Genomic DNA, 18,483 nt, shown 5'->3' on the forward strand with positions numbered 1-18,483 from the left:
GTCTCCCACCCGCCCCCCTGCCAGCCCCTCCATATCATCAGGACTGGGTTGATATTATGATACCATTGGGCACCAAACGGCCAAGGTGAGAGGGTGGGAGATGGGCCACGGTGGGTGGGATGGTCAGAGGAGGGATGGAGGGACAGAGAGGTGGAGGTGCAGGTCTGGTCGGTCTGAGTGTGGAGGGATGGCGGCTCAGCGTGATGTGGTCCCGCAGCCCCGAAAAAAGAAACAAACAACAGGAAGCACGGACTGGACAGACTTTACTAAACTACAGAGCCGAGACACCACAGAGAGGAACGAAAAGACGACAAAAACGACAATAAAGACCAAGAGACCGGCCTGATGGCAACTACTCAACAGACATCCAGCACACCAGACTGAAAGCACTGTATCTGATCCAGAGAGGACAGAACAGACAGAAGGAGAGAAGGAAAGAGACAGTAAAGTGTGCAGGGGAGAGTGGACGTAAGGACCCAGACACACCAAGCTGACAGCTGGGCACCGAGAACATTTGTCGCCCTCGTCTTTTTGGCGTGCCCCGTGCTGTCCACGTTCATCGTGGTAGGATCCAAGCGACAGATGGGGAAGGCCTCTGAGTCCGTCTGTGAAATCCATTCCAAGACATTCTCTCCTTAAGAGGAGTGTTGACCCGGAAAAAAAAAATCAAGATGAAGAGGTGGTTGAAATTTCTGGGTCCTCTAGTAATCCAGAGGTCAAAGGGCAAATCTAATCCATCTAAAGGACATTTACAACCACCTCTGTGAACATAAAAACTGCATGTTCAATTAAAGAAGCTCCTGTCCCTGAATAAGGATTTAGCACCTCGTGACCAAGGCTAAAATATCTTGGGCCTCTTTTTGGAAAGTTTATAAATAGAAATGAACCTTTCCTTCCCCTGTTCTTTTAGATTACACTCATTAACACTAAAAAGTGTTCCTGGCACTTCGCCTGACTTGTAAGTTACAGTTTTCCTGCTCACCTTGGCTTTGAATAATGAGGAGGGAGCTAACAGCTAGTTAGCTTGGGGCTAGCTGTTGGTATCAGGTTGGTGTGCCTGTCTCACAAACAAAACAGCAAAATGTGAGACAATAAAGACGAGAAACCAAAAGGAAACCAAACAGATAGAGACACGTATAGAGGGTGTACAGTGACCGAGAGAGCTGGAGACATACATTAGAGCTAGGCAAGCCAGGAAGGGAGAGGGGAGGACACAGAGTCGGGCAATTGTTGGGCCCGCTTCCCATAGGAGGGTGAGGGAGAGGCAAAAGAAGGGGAGGAGAAGAGGGACGAGGGGTGGGAGTGAGGGGACGGGATAGTTACTCGAGAGCTGAAGGTCCTCCTTCGATCATCTTTAAGCCCCTCCAACCTACACTGGAGCTAGTGGAGATAAAGCATCGAATCACAGGCATCAGTACATCTGTCCTGGCAACCACAACACCACAGACAGACAGACAGACAGACAGACAGACAGACAGACAGACAGACAGACAGACAGACAGACAGACAGACAGACAGACAGACAGATGAACGGACGGGCAGACAGACGGGAATCTACTACGACAAAACAGCCTATACTGAGGGGGGGGGAGGGAAGCTCCAACAGGCCACCGCAACATTGACGCTTCCTTAATATACGAACAAAGGCCAAAAACACTGATTTATTGAGCTTTTAAGCGTAACTGCTGCTCTGTGTGATGGCAACACTGAGCTTGAAAATGACAAAATGATAATCTTATATGAGACTTCCAATGGTTAAATCCAGCTTTCCCTTTTTTTAATTTAGGCTTTTTGGTTTTCTTCATTTTCTTAAAAATCCCATTCCGTTTGCCATCGGGAAAATAAAAACAAAATGCGATGAAATAAGATAAAATAAAATGTTGGTCATCGAATGTGAAAACAGTAAAATGAACAAGCAGCTAAAATCATTGAAAAGAAACCAATGAGGGGGCAAAAGTGCGTTTAAATTTCTGAAAAGATGAACTATGATCAAGCACTTAACAACTGGCACATCAATATCTATTATTTTATTTACAATATTAATTCAAAGAATGTCTTTGAGACTTAAAAAATGGTATTTTAATGCAGATCAAAGGAGCATCAGCAGTGTGTTTTATTTATTATTCTACTGTCGTATTGTGTAAGACATGTCTACCTGTGTTACATTTAGCTTCAGATTATAGTCGTGAGCAATGAGCATTAGACACTGAATTGATAGCTTCTTTATGACACCTCCTTTGAAAAGGCTGATTTCCAGTGGTCCCCCTGATGGTGCCAGCTGTGGTTGCTAAGCAATTTGTGGGGAGGCAGAGATGTGATTAGAAAGAAAGAAAAAGAACAGAAAAAAGAGATAAAGGTGAGGATCAGGGGCGCTAAAAAGAGCTACAGCCAGACATTGAAGGACAGCGGAGACGGGTTCCTCCACTGAAATAAAACACGGACAGCGACGCCTCTTTTATGGATTAAAGTGACACCGTGGCCCCCCCCACCAGCTACATCAGAGTCCGTCTATCAAGCTGATCTCTTTACACACACGGACAAACCACAAGGAACACACACCTCCTATGTCCTCGTCCGGGTTCACTAACGATCACTAATCTGTGACTGGAGATAATCCAGATGCTGCTGAAAACATGGGACGCTCTGTTGCCACGAAACAACCGACTCAGGTGGATAACAAGAAGTCGTGTATAAAAAGGAGAAATCAGCGTGAGAGAGCTGTAGGTGTGTGTGTGGGTGGTGGGTGGGGGGCTGCATATGGAGATGGAGACAGTGGACAAGGGGGGGGGGGTGTAGAAGTGAGGAGAAGGTGGACGAAAAGGAGCAGCAGCATGGAGTGCAACAACAGCAGACAGCCCCCCCCACCCCCCACCCCACCCCCCCGGTAAAGGAATGACTTAACGTGAAGGATGCAAACGTCAACACACACTCCTCCTACACACAAATAAAGATAAAGTTTAGAAACAGACGCGCTCGGGCCGTTTAATCAGCTGCTGAGACACGACTTGGTGAGAATGGAGGGCCAGGTCAGAGGGGCATCCGTTTGGGGGGGGGGGGTGGGGGGGATCAATAGGTGAGGAAACGATGGTGCTGAGCTCAGCACAAAACAAAGGGCCGCTCAGAGAGATCGGGCCATACGTGGGGGGCTTATCAGAGGGCGGGAGCTGGTTTATTTCCCGCGACGCCTCAAAGGACCCAGCAGGGGAGGGAGGGGTGGACAAAGTGCTGGAGTGATGGGAACACAACAATCAGAGGCAATTCTTATCCCAGCCGGAGCGGCGGCGAGAGGCCGGGGGAGGCGGGGGCGTCTGACACCCTCTCCCATAATCCAGGACGCAACTGTCTTCTGACACACACCTGAGCAAACACACTCTGAGGTACCAAACTATTACCATCCGCAAACACAGAGCAGGTGAGTGATGAATGAGAGCGCTGGTGGTGATGGGGGGGTGGGCAATGTGGAGGCATTTTGTTGACCACAAATGTGGTGACACACAGGGCAACGTTCACTTCGTGGTCATCTTCAACGGATCAGTTTTTTTCCTGCCTGTTGCCTTGTATTGTTGCCATAAAGGTGGATTTTGTGGTTGGATTTGGAACAATCGCTAATTATAGCGATAACAATAGCCAGTTGCAGACTTGAGCGTTGTTGCCTGAATAATTGCCTTGTGTCTCCCCAAACTAACTCCAGAACCTCCAGCTGAGCGGTGATGCCCCCCCCCCCCGTGTAACGTGGGGGTTCTGGTTGTGCTGTCAGCTCTCTTGTGTCTTGGGTGCCAGTGACCTGCATGCCGGCTGATAGGTAAGTAGAAGGTGAAGCGGGTTTACCTGGTCCAAGGTAGAGTACCTTGACTTGAGCGTGATGACCTCATCCAGGTGAGCCCTGAACTCTCTTCGTGAGGCCTGGGGGAAGCCACAGGATAGTCACTGACCTTCACACCGGGTACGTGCCCCAACACAAGTGCAGGCAAACAGGCATGCGCACCCATTCTGCTCAACATCAACATATCAGTTAGTAACACAGCTGTTCACAACCTCTGCGTTCTGCACACAAACACGCTACGAGCACGGTGCTGGAACCAAGCCAGAGCGGTTCCGACACGTAGGTTTCAAAATAAAAGGATGCGGCGAGCTGGGGGACACTGCGGTTACCACGCAGACGACTGAAGATGGATGATGACAAGAAAGGGTTCGGTAAGCCTGGCGGCAGCTCCCCCCTGCCGTGGACGCCTCCCTCGGTGAGGAAACCCGGTGAGTGCTCGACCTCTGGAAGAGCCCAGGAACCAGCGGGGAGCTCCAGATCAAACAGAAGCATAATCCACTTATGCTGGCCTGATATTTAAACCCGATTAAATGTGCTTTCTAATTATGACTGAGCGCCATCGTGCTGTAATTACAACTGATTTAGATGTTTTGGTCATCACTGATATCTGGGTGGAAATTGATAGCAATAAAAACAGCACAGTGGTACAAATGAGCATTTGGGATAAAGGAAAAAAAGCAAAATAAGCTCTGATTAAATCTTAAAAACTAATAAAAAAAACTGAATCAGCAAATTTTATATATACAGCGGTGTCCCGTATATACTGTTAAATAAAACTAAAGACTAAATAAACAGACAATGTTCAAATCAAACACAAATGATTCTTAAATGAAAAACAATAATAGATTTTGATATTTTCTTTAAATGCCCCCCCACACACACACATAAAGTGATGAACCATCAAGTCAGAGGCCGTACTGGGATGTTCTGGTGCCGGCCACTGGGCCTCGACCAGAGGAACGAGCTGCGGAACGCTAACTTCACCATCACCAGAGGCTCTTGTGTGTGAGCAGTGCATGAACTGGGGTGTGTTAACAGAGAGAGAAAGGGGGGTGGGGGTGGGGGCAAGGGCAAAAATACATCGGACTTTTGCTCAAACACATTATTCAAGCATCTTTCAACTTCAGTTCTGAGGCTGAAAAGCAGCTGTTGCACCGGGTGATGGAGGTTTGTTCTGGTTGGAAACACGGCGAAGGTCTGATACAGAACAGGGGAGAGATGTCCAATACCTGCGACACGAGACCACATCCACACGAAGGCAGAGAGCATTGTGGGTAAAACAATGACAGGCAGATGGCAGGACGGGGCGGCAAACATGACAGGGGAACAACAGGAAGCAGTCGTGCCAGGCAGGAAGTAAGGATTGTGGTTGTGGATGGAGGGTTAGCCTGAAAGATGCATTAGAACTGGTGCAGGAGTACCTCAGCAATGCTTAGGGTGGATGAACAGGAGGGAAGCCGCGCCTGGTGCAGTGAGGAGATAGGGAGAGAAGAGAGAAACGGGGGGGGGGGGGGGGGAGGGGAGAAGAGAAGAGGGTTACGAGAGCCAAGGCCAGGATAAGCAGGGGACAGAGGCACACAGAGCCTGGGTCTGTAAAGAGACAGTGCCCCCTGTCTGTTCGGAGGACCGGTGCAGGACAGGTCTCTGTGTGACTGTTTCAGAGGGGCCAAAGGCAGCCAAGGGCATGGCCAACAGGAGAAGACTGGAGCGGACAGGACAGGACAAGAGAGGCTAGGACAAGACAGGACAGGACTGAAGTGGGCGGGTCAGGTCAGGACAGCGGGTCGGCTTTCACTTCCTGTCACAATAACAGAAGAAGAGCTTTTCACAGGGGACGTCACCACATTGGACATCACGGGACCTAAAAGAATTCCACAAAGTGATCCGACCCTTTTCCAGAGCACTTGGTATTAGTGTCAAGGCCAGCAGGAAGAAATGAAAAATGGACACATACACATTATTATTGGATGTGAAATTAGATTAGCAGCAAGTCCCACTTATCCCTCCAGCAAGCCACAGATAAGGAGGATGTCCTGCGATAGTTCTAATGTCACATCCTCAACATCCTCATTCATCCTCAATATCATATGGGGTGGGGGGGGGGGGGGGTGAATTATCCTAAATTAGTATAGGATCAGAAAGCCTGTGAATTCTTTTTAAAAGCTTTGTATAATCCTCACAGGCTCTCTAATCATTAGCAGCTAGCTCATCAATCAGCGTGTGTTTGGTTCCATTTGGTTGCATTCACTGAGCGTCGGTAAATGGGTCGGTCTCAACTTTCACTTATCAGGAGAAAAGTCACATCTGGAATAAAGTTTATTCCAGTTTCAGTGTGCAACGGCTGGCAGTTTTAATGTGAAACGGAAGCTGAGTTTCCCGTTAATCACGAAAACGTCCCTGTCTCGGACAGCCGGGGCCCCGAGTTTTGGATTTTAGTCCCCAGGACTGTGTGTGGGTGCTGCCAGAGTGTTTTGGGATCGTGGCATGGATGGCTTCCCCGAATCATATTTGAGAATGTCAGGGCCTGTCCGCCTGCATCAGCGTCTCTTCTCCACAGGACTCTTGTGCCGAGACGCTCCCTCCTTTGAGTGATGGATGCGTAACCCATATGAGGAACGATACACTGACGAGTTCTGAGGACCCAACAAAAGCGGTTGGAACGAGATACTAAAACAAAGCATTTTTAATTGACTCAAGCAGCATTTTCGCACGCTGAAAAACCCTCTTCGACTATTATAATGAACACTTTCGTTTATCTTTATCACGTAAGAGCTGGACGTCTAATCACTGCTTCTGTGGCTTTGATGAAACACTGACTCACACCTGTGAAAGAGCATTTCACAATCATTCAAAGTGTGTGATAACTAACCACCTGCTAAGTGTGTTTTGCTCTCACTCACAGGAAGTGGTGCATGAGTCACAATCAAAACTGACTGGCTGAACATAGAAACCCATTTATTCTCTGGAAACCTTTCTTACGTCCGTCTTTACAGATATGGCTCCGACGAGCATCGCCAGACACCGCCGCAGGTCAAGCTAACCCTCATGGAAAGAACACAGAGCTGCATTCAGGGTAAAATGATGGATTTGAAATATAATTAACGGAACAATTCTGCCTTGGAATGACTGACTTTAGCTTCTAACGAGCTAACGTCTTTATCACGTTGTCATTTGGGAACGAGGACGGGACACATTTCCTGCATGGGACATCGTTTACTCTGCTACGGGGGCTTTAGCTCTACCTTCTTGCCCTATCAGCTGCAGGGTATTGGACATGCGAGGCTGCAGCATTCGTCAGCGTTGACCGTCTTGTGCTTACGAGGAATAAACGGATGCGTTTAATGGGTTGCCTAGACGACAGGAAGTTGGAGCTGGAGACCTGCCTTCGTACCCACATGCTCAATGGACATTCTTAAGCTCATCCACTTATTTTTTTCTACTGCAAGCTTTACACGTATGGATGTGAGGCGCGTGCACTGGAGCGGACATAGTCACGTGCACTCTTCATCTGTATCCTCATAACAGCGCACATGTTCCGTGTGCACACGGATAAGCACAGTGTCTTCATTTAAAGTGATTCTGATGAAAAGCCTTCAGCAGTTTGACCCAAATGTTTGATGGGTGCACCAGGAGAGGCTGTTCAAACGTGCACGCTCACAGACAAAAGAGCACTTTCCCCGACGCCAGGCCTGCTTTCTCTGCTCCGTGCATTATTCTCACGCACAAGTTCCCGCTCGCCTTATGAATCAGCCGCTGAGCCGACATGTTAGCGCCTCTCTGTTCGTGGCCACGTACACACGCACGTTGCTGTCACCCCCATTTTAGCTGCTGCAGCGCTACTTTGGGAAGGCGAGTCATGCTAACGTGAGGTGAGACAGGGATGAAAATACAAAAGCCTCCACGGACTGACGGGTGAGTCATCACAGGTTCGACCGTGGAGGACATGCTGGGAACGCTGAGTCCCAGCTGGCCCTTGAGATGGTGAAATTACTTATATTCCATTAAGAAAAATGCTCCTCAGTAGAAACAAGGAAGGATTGGGAACTTAAATCCCGTGTTTATGGGAACGCCATTTGTGCAGATGCAACAGAAAAGGGAGAGGCGAGGTGCGACTCCAGGCCATGGGGGGTCGGCTCCTCACACATGAGGAACGCTTCTCTGCCCTCCTGACATTTAGCTAATTCTCCGTCAACGTCCCGCCGCCGCCTGATCCTGTCTCCGAGGCCGTCGCCAACGGTGAAGGTGCTGGTGTCGCCACTTCTTCCCTGTGTGTCGCCCGCAGTCACACTCCAGCTGATCTGTTAGTGACTGGCGGTGGGGGGGGGCACAAAACTCCGGGGAGGAGGAATCAGTATCAAAGGGCTCTATGGTTACTTTCTTGTCGCTTGGGGGCTCTCTGGATGAAAGCTGTGGCCAAATGAAAATTAAAAAAAATGAAAAGAAGGAAAAGGGCTTATCTGGCTGAGAGGGTGACTGGCATCCCGTTTGAACACCGAGGAGGCGCGGTGTTCAACCCCCCCCCCCCCCCACCACCACCACCACCACCACAACATTAATCTTTTTGTCCTGTATTCCCCCACCTGTTAGTCTAATTCAGCCCCCATTCAGAGTCCAAGTCACCCAACTCAGCACACCCCCTCAACACATCCATAGACCCCCCCAAAGTCCACGGCGACCTAATCCAGCACAAGCACCCTCGGCCGCAGCACACGTTCCACCACATCGCAGTGAGGTTCAAAATACACACACACACACACACACACACACACACACACACACACACACACACACACACACACAGCCTCCACATCTGTAAATATTCTCTTGATCTCTCGATATACAGGACAGAAATACTCACCATCTTCTGCCTGGAGTCCAAACAGAATGAGGTCCTCGTCACTAGCAGCCAAGAACACACACTGACACACACTTTTAAGAGACTGGCTAACTGTAGGCGAGAGAGCTAGAGAGAGAGAGAGAGAGAGGGATGCAGGAGGAAATGCAACAGCAGCACATCGAGTCGGTCAGGGGGGAGGGCATATAGCAGCACATACGCCGCCGAGCTAAATCTCACATACAACCATGTCCTGTGGGCGAGTGCGCCTGTCTCACCCCCTCCTGAGCCGTGCTCTCTCTCACTCCTTTGCCCTCTCCGTGCTGCCACTCCCGACTGGAAAATCCATGGTGACATCAAGTGTTCTCCACAATCAGCCGTGAGACGAGCGCCCAGCGGGTCGGACGGACAAACTTTCCTCGGAAACGATCGCCTTCTTTTCCGTTTTACATCTTTTTTGTCTTTACCACTCTCTCTTCCTGTTTCACTCCCTCCCACTCACCCTTCCATCTCTCCTTGGGAGCCCCCCCCCCCCCCCCCCCCACCACCACCACCACCACTCCCTCTGTAATAAATTCTCCAGCGGGCTATGAGATGAAGAGACAGTTCATGAGCCGTGCGCATTGCTGAAGGAGGACGATAACGCACATCCAGCGTTCCCACACAAATGGCCAAACCAGCAGCGCACAAAGGTGGAGACCAGGCCCCATCTGGTGCTCACACACGGGAATAAACATGTGAGCTACGCTGACAATGGTCACGAACAGTGTAAGAAGCACAATCATTACGAGTTCGAGGACACAAGCTCGCTCAAGACGAGGCACAAGGAGGTAAAATAGGTGAGTGCAACTGAGGCTGGAACCCTAGCAGCTCAGGCTGGAGACCCATTTTAAGTTTGGTCCAGTTTCAGGTGCACAAGCTTTCCAAAAATCCTAGTTTGGTTAAGTGGAAGCAGGGGAACTCCCTCAATTGGTTGCAGGCGCACCCCTGAAGGAATTCTTCTATGCTTGGTCTATAAAGCGTCTGTTTGTGATTTTCGCTGACTTTTGAATTACCTGGTGTCTGGCGAATCATATCAGATCTTCCTCCCTGGGTCCAGAAAGGAAGCTCGGCATTTTCGGAGCATATCCACGTGGTATTCCAGCCTTCAGTATGAGGGGCTTTCAAACATGCTCATAAAATGTTCCTTCTGTTCTAATCCAACGCATCTTTAACACACACGTATGGTCCCGTTATGGACAGCAGGGTGTGAGTTCTCTTCTGATCTGGGGTGCAGGGCTTAAATCTGGGGAAAATCGATCCGTCACACTCTGGCTGGCTGATCTGACATCGGAATGGTGCGTCTCCACATGAGCGGAGCATCATCCATTCATCTCCGTCCGTCAGGCCACCTCACATTCCCAATGATCCCTCATCTGCACTGATTTGCGAGCGATGAAACCGCGCCTGGCGACGAGTTGTCTCCTTTTGACCATCACATCTGCTACCATTTAAAACCCACAACCACGATAACAGCCTCCGCGTTACCAACCTGCCTGTCTGCACACCTGATCTACATGTGTGTGGACTCTAGAATGTCCACAGTGGAGATCAATTGGAGGAAGTGTGGCTAAAATTACGGCAGCGCCTGTGTGAGTGACTTGTTTCCCTGCATTCCAATGAAGAAAAAGTAATTGATTTCCATAAGCCTTGGCCTTGACGCCAAAGTCATACATCAAGAAATTCACGCACGGCGACGGGCGTCCTTTATTATAAGCACCCAAAAGAGTTTATGGGAAGATTTGTGGATGCACCATCTTTACAGCTTTGAGAGGAGGGAAGGAAGGAAGGAAGGTGGAAAAGGCTAGCAAATGCGCTAAAGCTAAAAATGAACTGTTGCTAAAATATAATGAGGCGATCACTTACTTTTCCTTTCTTTTTTGACATGAACATACATTCTTGACAGTGTCAGATCATGGTAAATAGGAAAATGTGCCACATAAGGATGAAGGCGTCTGGAAAGCTAATCTCAGCTGCCAGAGTCTGCTCGGCCACCCCTCCGCATGCGGAACATGTCCAGAATCTTTTATCCTGAATATTAATGACCATGGCTGTTTTGGTTCGTAGCAGCTTCTGATGCAGCCTCACAGAATTCTGATGGAGAATCTTCAAACTGGGCAAGACAATAAGTGGCCTGTCCCTAATTATAACTACAAGGCATCGACACGCAGGTTGGGGCCTTCGCTTGTAACTTTGCCTGCAGTTCAGATCAGTAGCGGAAGAGAAAAAACCACCCATGATTACCATTAAACATCAATTTGCATAACAGAAACGAGTCTTTTCTGCATTTCCTGATATACGGACCCATCTGTAGGTTAATTCAGCACCTGGTTTGGACCTGCTGTGAGGTTTCTGGCCTTTATATTCAACAGCCAGTGGACAAAACTAACATGCAGGTTGACAGACATTACCCTTAATCACGCACGTGCACACACACGCACCCATATTGTCAGCCATACTCTGACTCAAAGTCCAATCTCCAAAATGCTTCATTAATTCAAGCTCATCATTACATAACTGTACTAAATGCTCACAAGAGTGGAAGGTACAACTGCCCTCCCTGTAGGTGTGCGTGTCTGTTGTGCATGACGGTCCGGCTGGTCCATTTGGAGATGTTTCTTTCTGCATACTCAAACGGACCTGGCGCCATGATTCCAAAAGAGAGCACATGGTTTCTATATTCATCTTAATTGCGCGGGCACCAGCGAGCTCCAGGGTGCTCCAGGGTTAGATGGGAGATGGAGCCCCCTAGAACGCTCTGGGTCTGGTTTAGTCTTCTTGAAATTTAAAGGAAGTATTAGTGGGCCTATCCAATGCTGTCATGACCTGTGTCATTGTTACAGGTCAGAATTTTCACACTTGTCTCTTCCACGGGGCAGGCATGGAACATGAAAACCAAGAAGAGCTAAATCAGAGGGTGAAATGCCCCTTTACACATGTGTCATCCACCGGTAGCTCCAAAAATGCTCCTGGGGAGGAGAGCGTTCGAGCGTTTCCTTGTGTGTGTGTGTGTGTGTGTGTGTGTGTGTATGTGTATGTGTGTGTGTGTGTGCGACACTGGCTGTTATGAAGATAAAGCCTTAGTCCACACATGCCTCAAAGCCATTGTGTAGCATTAGCAAAAAGACCCTAGGAACAAGCTAAAGCAGCCCACAGAGATGGATGACATGCTTCGCTGAACAGAACCATTGTGGCTCTGGCTCCAGGAACATGCTGCACATACACTGCTGTCAGAAGCTGTATGGATTGTGGGAATTTCATACAACATATGGCTGCTTTTCACCGGAATCTAGCTGCAGTTGGAGTCTAAACAAACTGAGAGCCATACTGGAAGAAGCTCTTAAGTGTCTGCTGCCTGACACACACACGCACACCCTCACTTTTCTATGTTTGTGGGGATTTCATAGACCTGATACCTTACCCAGGTCCCGAACTTTAACCTAAATCTAACCTTGAAACCATGTCTGAACCCTCAACAGCCAAAGTGGCCCCACTTCACAAACACGGCCCCACTTTGCTGGTAGAATGAGTAGTTCTCAATATGTATTAAATGTGAACACACACACACACACACACACACACACACACACACACACACACACACACACACACACACACAGACTAATGTGGTCAGTGTCATTGTGACAGGTTGGCCATTCTAAATCTGGGTCATGAGGAGTGAAAGGCTTCAGCAGAAGACACGTGTGAGCCCATTTTATGCACAGCCTGTTGGGGAGGAAAATATGAAGCAGAGCACCCACAATGCATCAGTGCAGAGCCGAGACCGCCGAAGCTCCCTGTCGTCCAATTATTTTCCGATCCAATCTCTCCGCTTCTCGTCCGTGGTCAGAAACAACTCAGTTTAACAATCATAGGTGGCCACAAGGTGGAGCGTGGAGCCCAGAGGCGAGGAGAAAAGGTGGAGGTGGGTGAAGCAGCGCGGGATGGAAACAAGACGGCAAACAGAACCCCGAACAAAGCCAAGAGCCAACGACATTTAGGTTGAATTACTGCAATTGTCTCTCCTCTCCTCTCCTCTCCTCTCCTCTCCTCTCCTCTCCTCTCCTCTCCTCTCCTCTCCTCTCCTCTCCTCCTCTCCTCCCCTCCTCTCCTCTCTCCCCCCTCTCCCCCTTCCCTCCCCTCCCCTTCCCCTCTCCTCTCCTCTCCTCTCCTCTCCTCTCCTCTCCTCTCCTCCCGTCCCCTCCCTCTCCTCTTCCCCTCCCCTCCCCTCCTCTCCCCTCCCCTCCTCTCCTCTCCTCTCCTCTCCTCTCCTCTCCTCTCCTCTCCTCCCCTCTCCTCCCGTCCTCTTCCCCTCCCCTCCCCTCCCCTCCCCTCCCCTTCCCCCCTCCCCTCCCCTTCCCCCCTCCCCTCCTCTCCTCTCCTCTCCTCTCCTCTCCTCTCCTCTCCTCCTCCTCTCCTCTCCTCTCCTCTCCTTCCTCTCCTCTCCTCTCCTCTCCTCTCCTCTCCTCTCCTCTCCTCTCCTCTCCTCTCCTCTCCTCTCCTCTCCCGACCTGAACATGCATGCATCTCTCCCTTCTCCGTTCAAATTTCATCCCTCTGTTCCCATGGCAACCTCCTCTCATCTGTTCCTCACAGCACCTGCCTGCTGTCCAGGCACATGAAGATGTGACACTGACAGATGAGGTGGGAGACAGAGAGGGAAACAGGAAACACGGAGCTTTGATGCCGCTCTGCGTTAGAAAAACCTCCTGGGGAGACGGAAACATGAGCACCCGGACATTTGATCCGCGATGAGCAGCTTGTCATGAGTTGCATTTGTCATCCACGGTGACCCACAACCTGCCTTCATAAACACAAAACACACACTCGAAAGTAACAAAATAAAAGATTGGGACATACAACAGTCGCACAACCACAAAACAGAGAGTAGCTGAAGCTGCCACACTGGGCGAGAACACCGTTGTACTGGTGACCAGTCGGCCAGTCGGTACTGATGAGTTCTGAGAACATTTTGAGCTGTTGCAGACAAATAGAAGCACTGATCTGATAGCTGCACGTCCTGTTGGGTCCCGTGAGTCGTGTTGGCGAATAAATTCAAGGAGAAGATGGTTCAATTGAACACTGCAAATTTGTACCAATAATGTGTTAATCATGCAAATAAAAATTAAATAAGGACAGCAAATGGGAGGTCAGACGGTAGCATCTGTCTAGTTAGCATCAGCGGGATGCTGCCACGCAGGAGCGATTCTCTCGCTGATGCTAACTAGCATCTGTCTAGTTAGCATCAGCGGGATGCTGCCACGCAGGAGCGATTCTCTGTTGTTTTCTCTAGTGACTATGCTGCGTTCACAGGCCGATTACCACCGATTGTTTTAGAACAAATCCAATTTTTGCTGCTAGAAACAGTCTGAAATCTGCAAATGAAATATCACCTGAAAGTCACTCAACCATGTAAATATGATATAATATAATATGATGAAGATCTTTGGTTATTGTGCGTTCCGTCCCGGCAGGGAAAGGCACTGCATTACCATTTTCATAGCTGGCGTACCAAAAAGGAGAGGCTTGAAGATCTTGTCCTGAATTCATGAGTGGAAACTGCTGATTTTAAATGAGTTTTCTTTCTCTTTGCTCTGCCAAGCAACAAGGACGGAAACGCGCCGCTAACGTTGGCTGCAGCTCAACATGCACTTTGTGTGTACTCACTTTGGGCGTCGGACAGGAGGCCGTGGAGAGGCGGGACGTGGCCTGGGCACGGGGCGACTCTGACGGCGTGGTGCTGAGCGAGGCCGTATCCCTGGGTAACACCTGCACACCCCGCGAGATGATGGAGTCTGGGATCTGCACGGGCACACAACATGACGCACCGTGAGCTCCGGCATGGACGTTCACGTGAGCCGAACGGGGAAGCGCTGCGGAACGATGGGGACGTGAGCGTGGGATGAGCTGTTACCTTGACTACAGAGCAATGAGGCTGCACCCAGGGCAGAAAAGGATGATGGGTATGGAGACATAGTGGATGCTGATGGCTGCACACAGAGATGTATGTTCAGACATGCGCAGTCGTGACAGGTGATGGACACATCGTCAAAGCTTCACTTTAGCCTTAGCTTGGCAGCCGTCATCCGTCGTCCGTGAGAAATCGTTACTGCTGTTAACATATGACACGTGTGTTACGACCTTTGACCTGGTACCTTTGCAGCGATGGACGCGGCTGTTATATGGGAGGACGAGCTGTCCTCGGTGGACGCCACGCCGCTGTCTTTCTTCTCCTCATCCTCCTCCTCGCACTGGACGCCCTTGTCCTCCGTCTGCCGGCGCGGCGAGCTGTTAGGCGGAGGCGAGAGGGGCGGCGGCGGCGACGGCAGATCTTCCAGCTCGTCCGCGGCCTCCTTCACCTTCACCACCGCGTCCCGCAGAAGGTCGATGGCGTGTGGCAGCGCTGGCAGGATGAACTGGAAACACTCCTAGGAGGCGAGAGGATATGGAGAGAACGTCAGGGGCGACGCAAAGAGACGAGACCCCTAAAAATATGCATATAAAAATACTGACAAACTACTTTGCTTTTAACAAACAGTCTTGCGGGATACTTTGATGCACATGACAATCTACTGAGGACCTGGATTGAGACGACTTCCTCCCCCTCAGAAGGTCACAGCGCCCCCCTCTGGCTACTTTCACCCCCCGCGTGCCGTCTCTGTTTCCTTCTGTGTGTCACTGTGCCTGTGGGCTCCTCAGCTATGCTAAATGCTCCACTCGCCTCACTCCCAAGACAAGAGCTAATCTGCGAAATTATTTATCATGCTGTGTATTTTAGGGCAGTGGGAGGCTACATTATTAATCACCCCCACACTTATCTCTACCGACTGGGAACAGGCTTTTGGAGGAACCGCATCCACCGCTCCGGATTTAACATCTTAATCTGAATTGGACTGAATTTAAACCCCGTGGATGTCCCAGCCTTCCCTTTGTAAAAAACATTGGTGGGACCAAACGATGGGCACAGACACATGCACGTCTCCTGTGTGATGCGCATCTGAGCATCACCAGCAGATGTGGAGGTGTGCGTGTGTGCATGTGTGCGAGATGAGAGGGGGTGTGTGAAGAGGAGAAGATCTCCAGACGAGTGAGACACAGGGAGAAAGCGTTTGTGTAATTGTTAGATTAACTTTACCCCAGTTGTCCTCACAATGTCCCATTTAGCTTTCAGCCTTTGTTATCTCTAACTCTAATTTGTTCGAAGTGGAAACAAATAAAGAGCGGGAGCTGCGACAGCAACAGGTTCTGTCGACGCTCATGATTGAACGGGAAATGTGGCGCCGCTGTCGCCCCCTGCTGGTAGGGCAGATAGAAGCGGCACACGAGCCCGAAGCTAAAGCTACGAACGTGCAGCTGTTGTTCAGGACCAGGACGGATGTTTTAGAAATGGCCCTTATCCAAACTCTAAACATTCTGAGCACTAATATCACACTTTATGAGTCTTTGGAAATTAAAAGGTAAGAATAAAAGAAGAAAAAAGATCATTTATACGCTACTTTGGTGGTGAAAAGACAACAAGTGTCTGGCTCGTTTGGACGTCCTTGTTATAGATATGACGGCACGTCTCGGTAATAAAAGCCTGCGACGGGCACTTTGTGTCGTTAACTTTAACTGGGAGCTGATGAGAGAGACACTAATACGGCAACGGACGTGGGAGAGGTGGAGTAATTGATTAAAAGGAATACTAAAATCGATCGAGAGAAGCTGGCGCGTAACGAGACAGAGACAGATGTGCAGGTCAGTGAGAGGGAGATGGATGACGGGATGGTGGGAGCACACACACACACACACACACACACACACACACACACACACACACACAAACACACACACACACACACACACACACACACACAAACACACACACACACACACACAAACACACACACACACACACACATTAATATGAATAGACCTATTTATACACATCTACCCTCAATCTACATATGTGGTGGCAGCAAATGTCCCATTATGATGTTGGGATTTCTGAGTTTTGACAAGAGTTCATGTGTCAGGTATGTTTTACAGGAAAAAAATAGGCCCCAGATTCAGAGGTGAAGAACCAAACCACTCAGCTCTGAATTCTCCACTCATCCTCTCAGCCGCAAAGATTTTTTTTAAGCATCTTTGTCTCAATTCACAGATATAAATAGAGAATTTCTTTGGCTAGGACGGACACTCTAAGTCAAAGGTCGTGGAGGTGAAAAGCTGTGCTTCCTACCTGGGAACCTTTCTTACTTCCAGGTAAGTTGATGATGAGTGTTTTCCCCCGGATCCCGCAGACAGGTCTGAGCAGGAAGGAGAATACAAGAGAATGAAACGGTGTCTGAGCAACAGGAAGATGCTAACAGTGGAGCCGCAGTGTGTTGTGGCTGAGCTAATGGACAACAGGACAAATCCCAGTGTTCATTCTGCACGAAAATACCGAAATATCCGCATTTTCCCACGTCATTAGCTTCAGCGTGCGTCCCACCTGGAGAGCATGCCGAGCGGCGTGACGTTGAGGGATCCCATCAGCATGGCGAGAGACATCCCCGGAGCTTCGCGCTCGATCACCTCCTTAGTGGCCTAAGGAGACGTGTGATGAAGAGGAGGGTCATTAGCCGGATCATAGTCTAATGAAGCGTGCGTCTATCTTAAGTATTTAGGAAATGATTTATTCTAATCCCGCACAGTTTATTCCCGTGGATTAGTTTCAGGCATTTGACTAAAAATAGGAGGCAGCTTAAGGAGGCAGGTGTAGACATTTGCTTGATGCTTCTGTGAAACCAGCTAAAGGAAAATGAGAGCAGACAAACATTACTGGAGGAATGTTTAGCGTTCAGACGGTCATAAACTGCAAATCATGTCTCCAAAAGCACCAAATGCCGATAAAAAAAACAGCCCATTACTCTTTAATAACATCGCCCTGCGTGGCTTTATTTAAAACCATTTCTAATCGGCCTAAATAGCAGAAAGACCCGCTGCTATTGATCATGAGATTTGTTAAATATTCAAAGAATTTCACAACATTGTACCACATATTTAAATGACTGGAGATGCAGAGATTTAAAGGCTGGTCCATCTGCAGCATTTATGGGTTCGGACTTCCTTTTCATGGCCTTTTAATGTCCAGCTCCAGTGTTAGCTGTTAGCGGCATGTTAGCTGTCCGTAGTGATGTGGGCATCATGGGCACATGAGAAGAGAGGGGGTAGTTTGGCGAGGGAGGTGTGCAGGAGGGAACCAGCGTGGGAGGGAGAGAGGAAGGATGGAGACGTAAAAATGTGACAGATGAAATATGTAGGCCGGGCCGACAGCACTAACCGCCGCATCGCCGCGCTGATGCCATTACTCTCCAGTGACACACATCTAGTTGTGTGTAACATCAAATTCCACACATCTAGAATGAGGCAACGACTTCACCTGGTCAGGGTGCAGGTGGGGGGGTCCACACCCAGTCCTCCACGGCCGCAGTCCAGCCGGGATTTCAGGCCTATCAGAGAGGCGCCTTAACCTGGCATCCCACTTCCATTGGCAAAAGCTTATCTTGTCTGGTTGGACAGAAAACCCGGCTGGATTGGAGCCCATGAGGCCTGAGGACCTCACATGAATCCGTCGTCCATCATGAGGCACAAAACGTCATCGTTTCAAACTGGGCTTTCAATGTAGCTGACATCTACAGGTCAGCCGGGACACCACAGCACGTTTTATGTCTGCTGGCTGAGTGTCCTGTTTAAGACGGCAGCTAAAACACAATGCAGACAGGCGGGTATCGAGGTCTCATCTAGCCTTTTAGAGACGGCCAGA

The 18,483-nt window shown here is 49.4% G+C and overlaps 1 protein-coding gene across 10 annotated transcripts in view; it reads right to left on the minus strand.

Annotated features, from left to right (window-relative positions):
- gphnb (gephyrin b) overlaps positions 1–18,483 on the minus strand; it is a 55,246-nt gene that overhangs the window by 9,845 nt on the left and 26,918 nt on the right. For 4 of the 10 annotated variants that reach the window (XR_003891228.1, XM_003971739.3, XM_029849378.1 and 1 more), the window contains 7 exons: positions 17,170–17,264; positions 16,918–16,984; positions 14,852–15,124; positions 14,364–14,498; positions 5,245–5,286; positions 3,829–3,903; positions 1,324–1,380 (listed from right to left, as the gene is read on the minus strand). Coding sequence is in view for 9 of the 10 variants with exons in the window: in XM_003971739.3 (XP_003971788.2) it covers positions 1,324–1,380; positions 3,829–3,903; positions 5,245–5,286; positions 14,364–14,498; positions 14,852–15,124; positions 16,918–16,984; positions 17,170–17,264 (744 nt within the window). In the remaining variant the exon portion in view is untranslated. The remainder of the gene's footprint in view (positions 1–1,323; positions 1,381–3,828; positions 3,904–5,244; positions 5,287–14,363; positions 14,499–14,851; positions 15,125–16,917; positions 16,985–17,169; positions 17,265–18,483) is intronic. The other 6 variants (XM_029849384.1, XM_029849383.1, XM_029849379.1 and 3 more) reach the window with 5 other exon arrangements.

Source organism: Takifugu rubripes, chromosome 16, assembly GCF_901000725.2.
Source record: "Takifugu rubripes chromosome 16, fTakRub1.2, whole genome shotgun sequence".
Classification (NCBI taxonomy): Eukaryota; Metazoa; Chordata; class Actinopteri; order Tetraodontiformes; family Tetraodontidae; genus Takifugu; species Takifugu rubripes.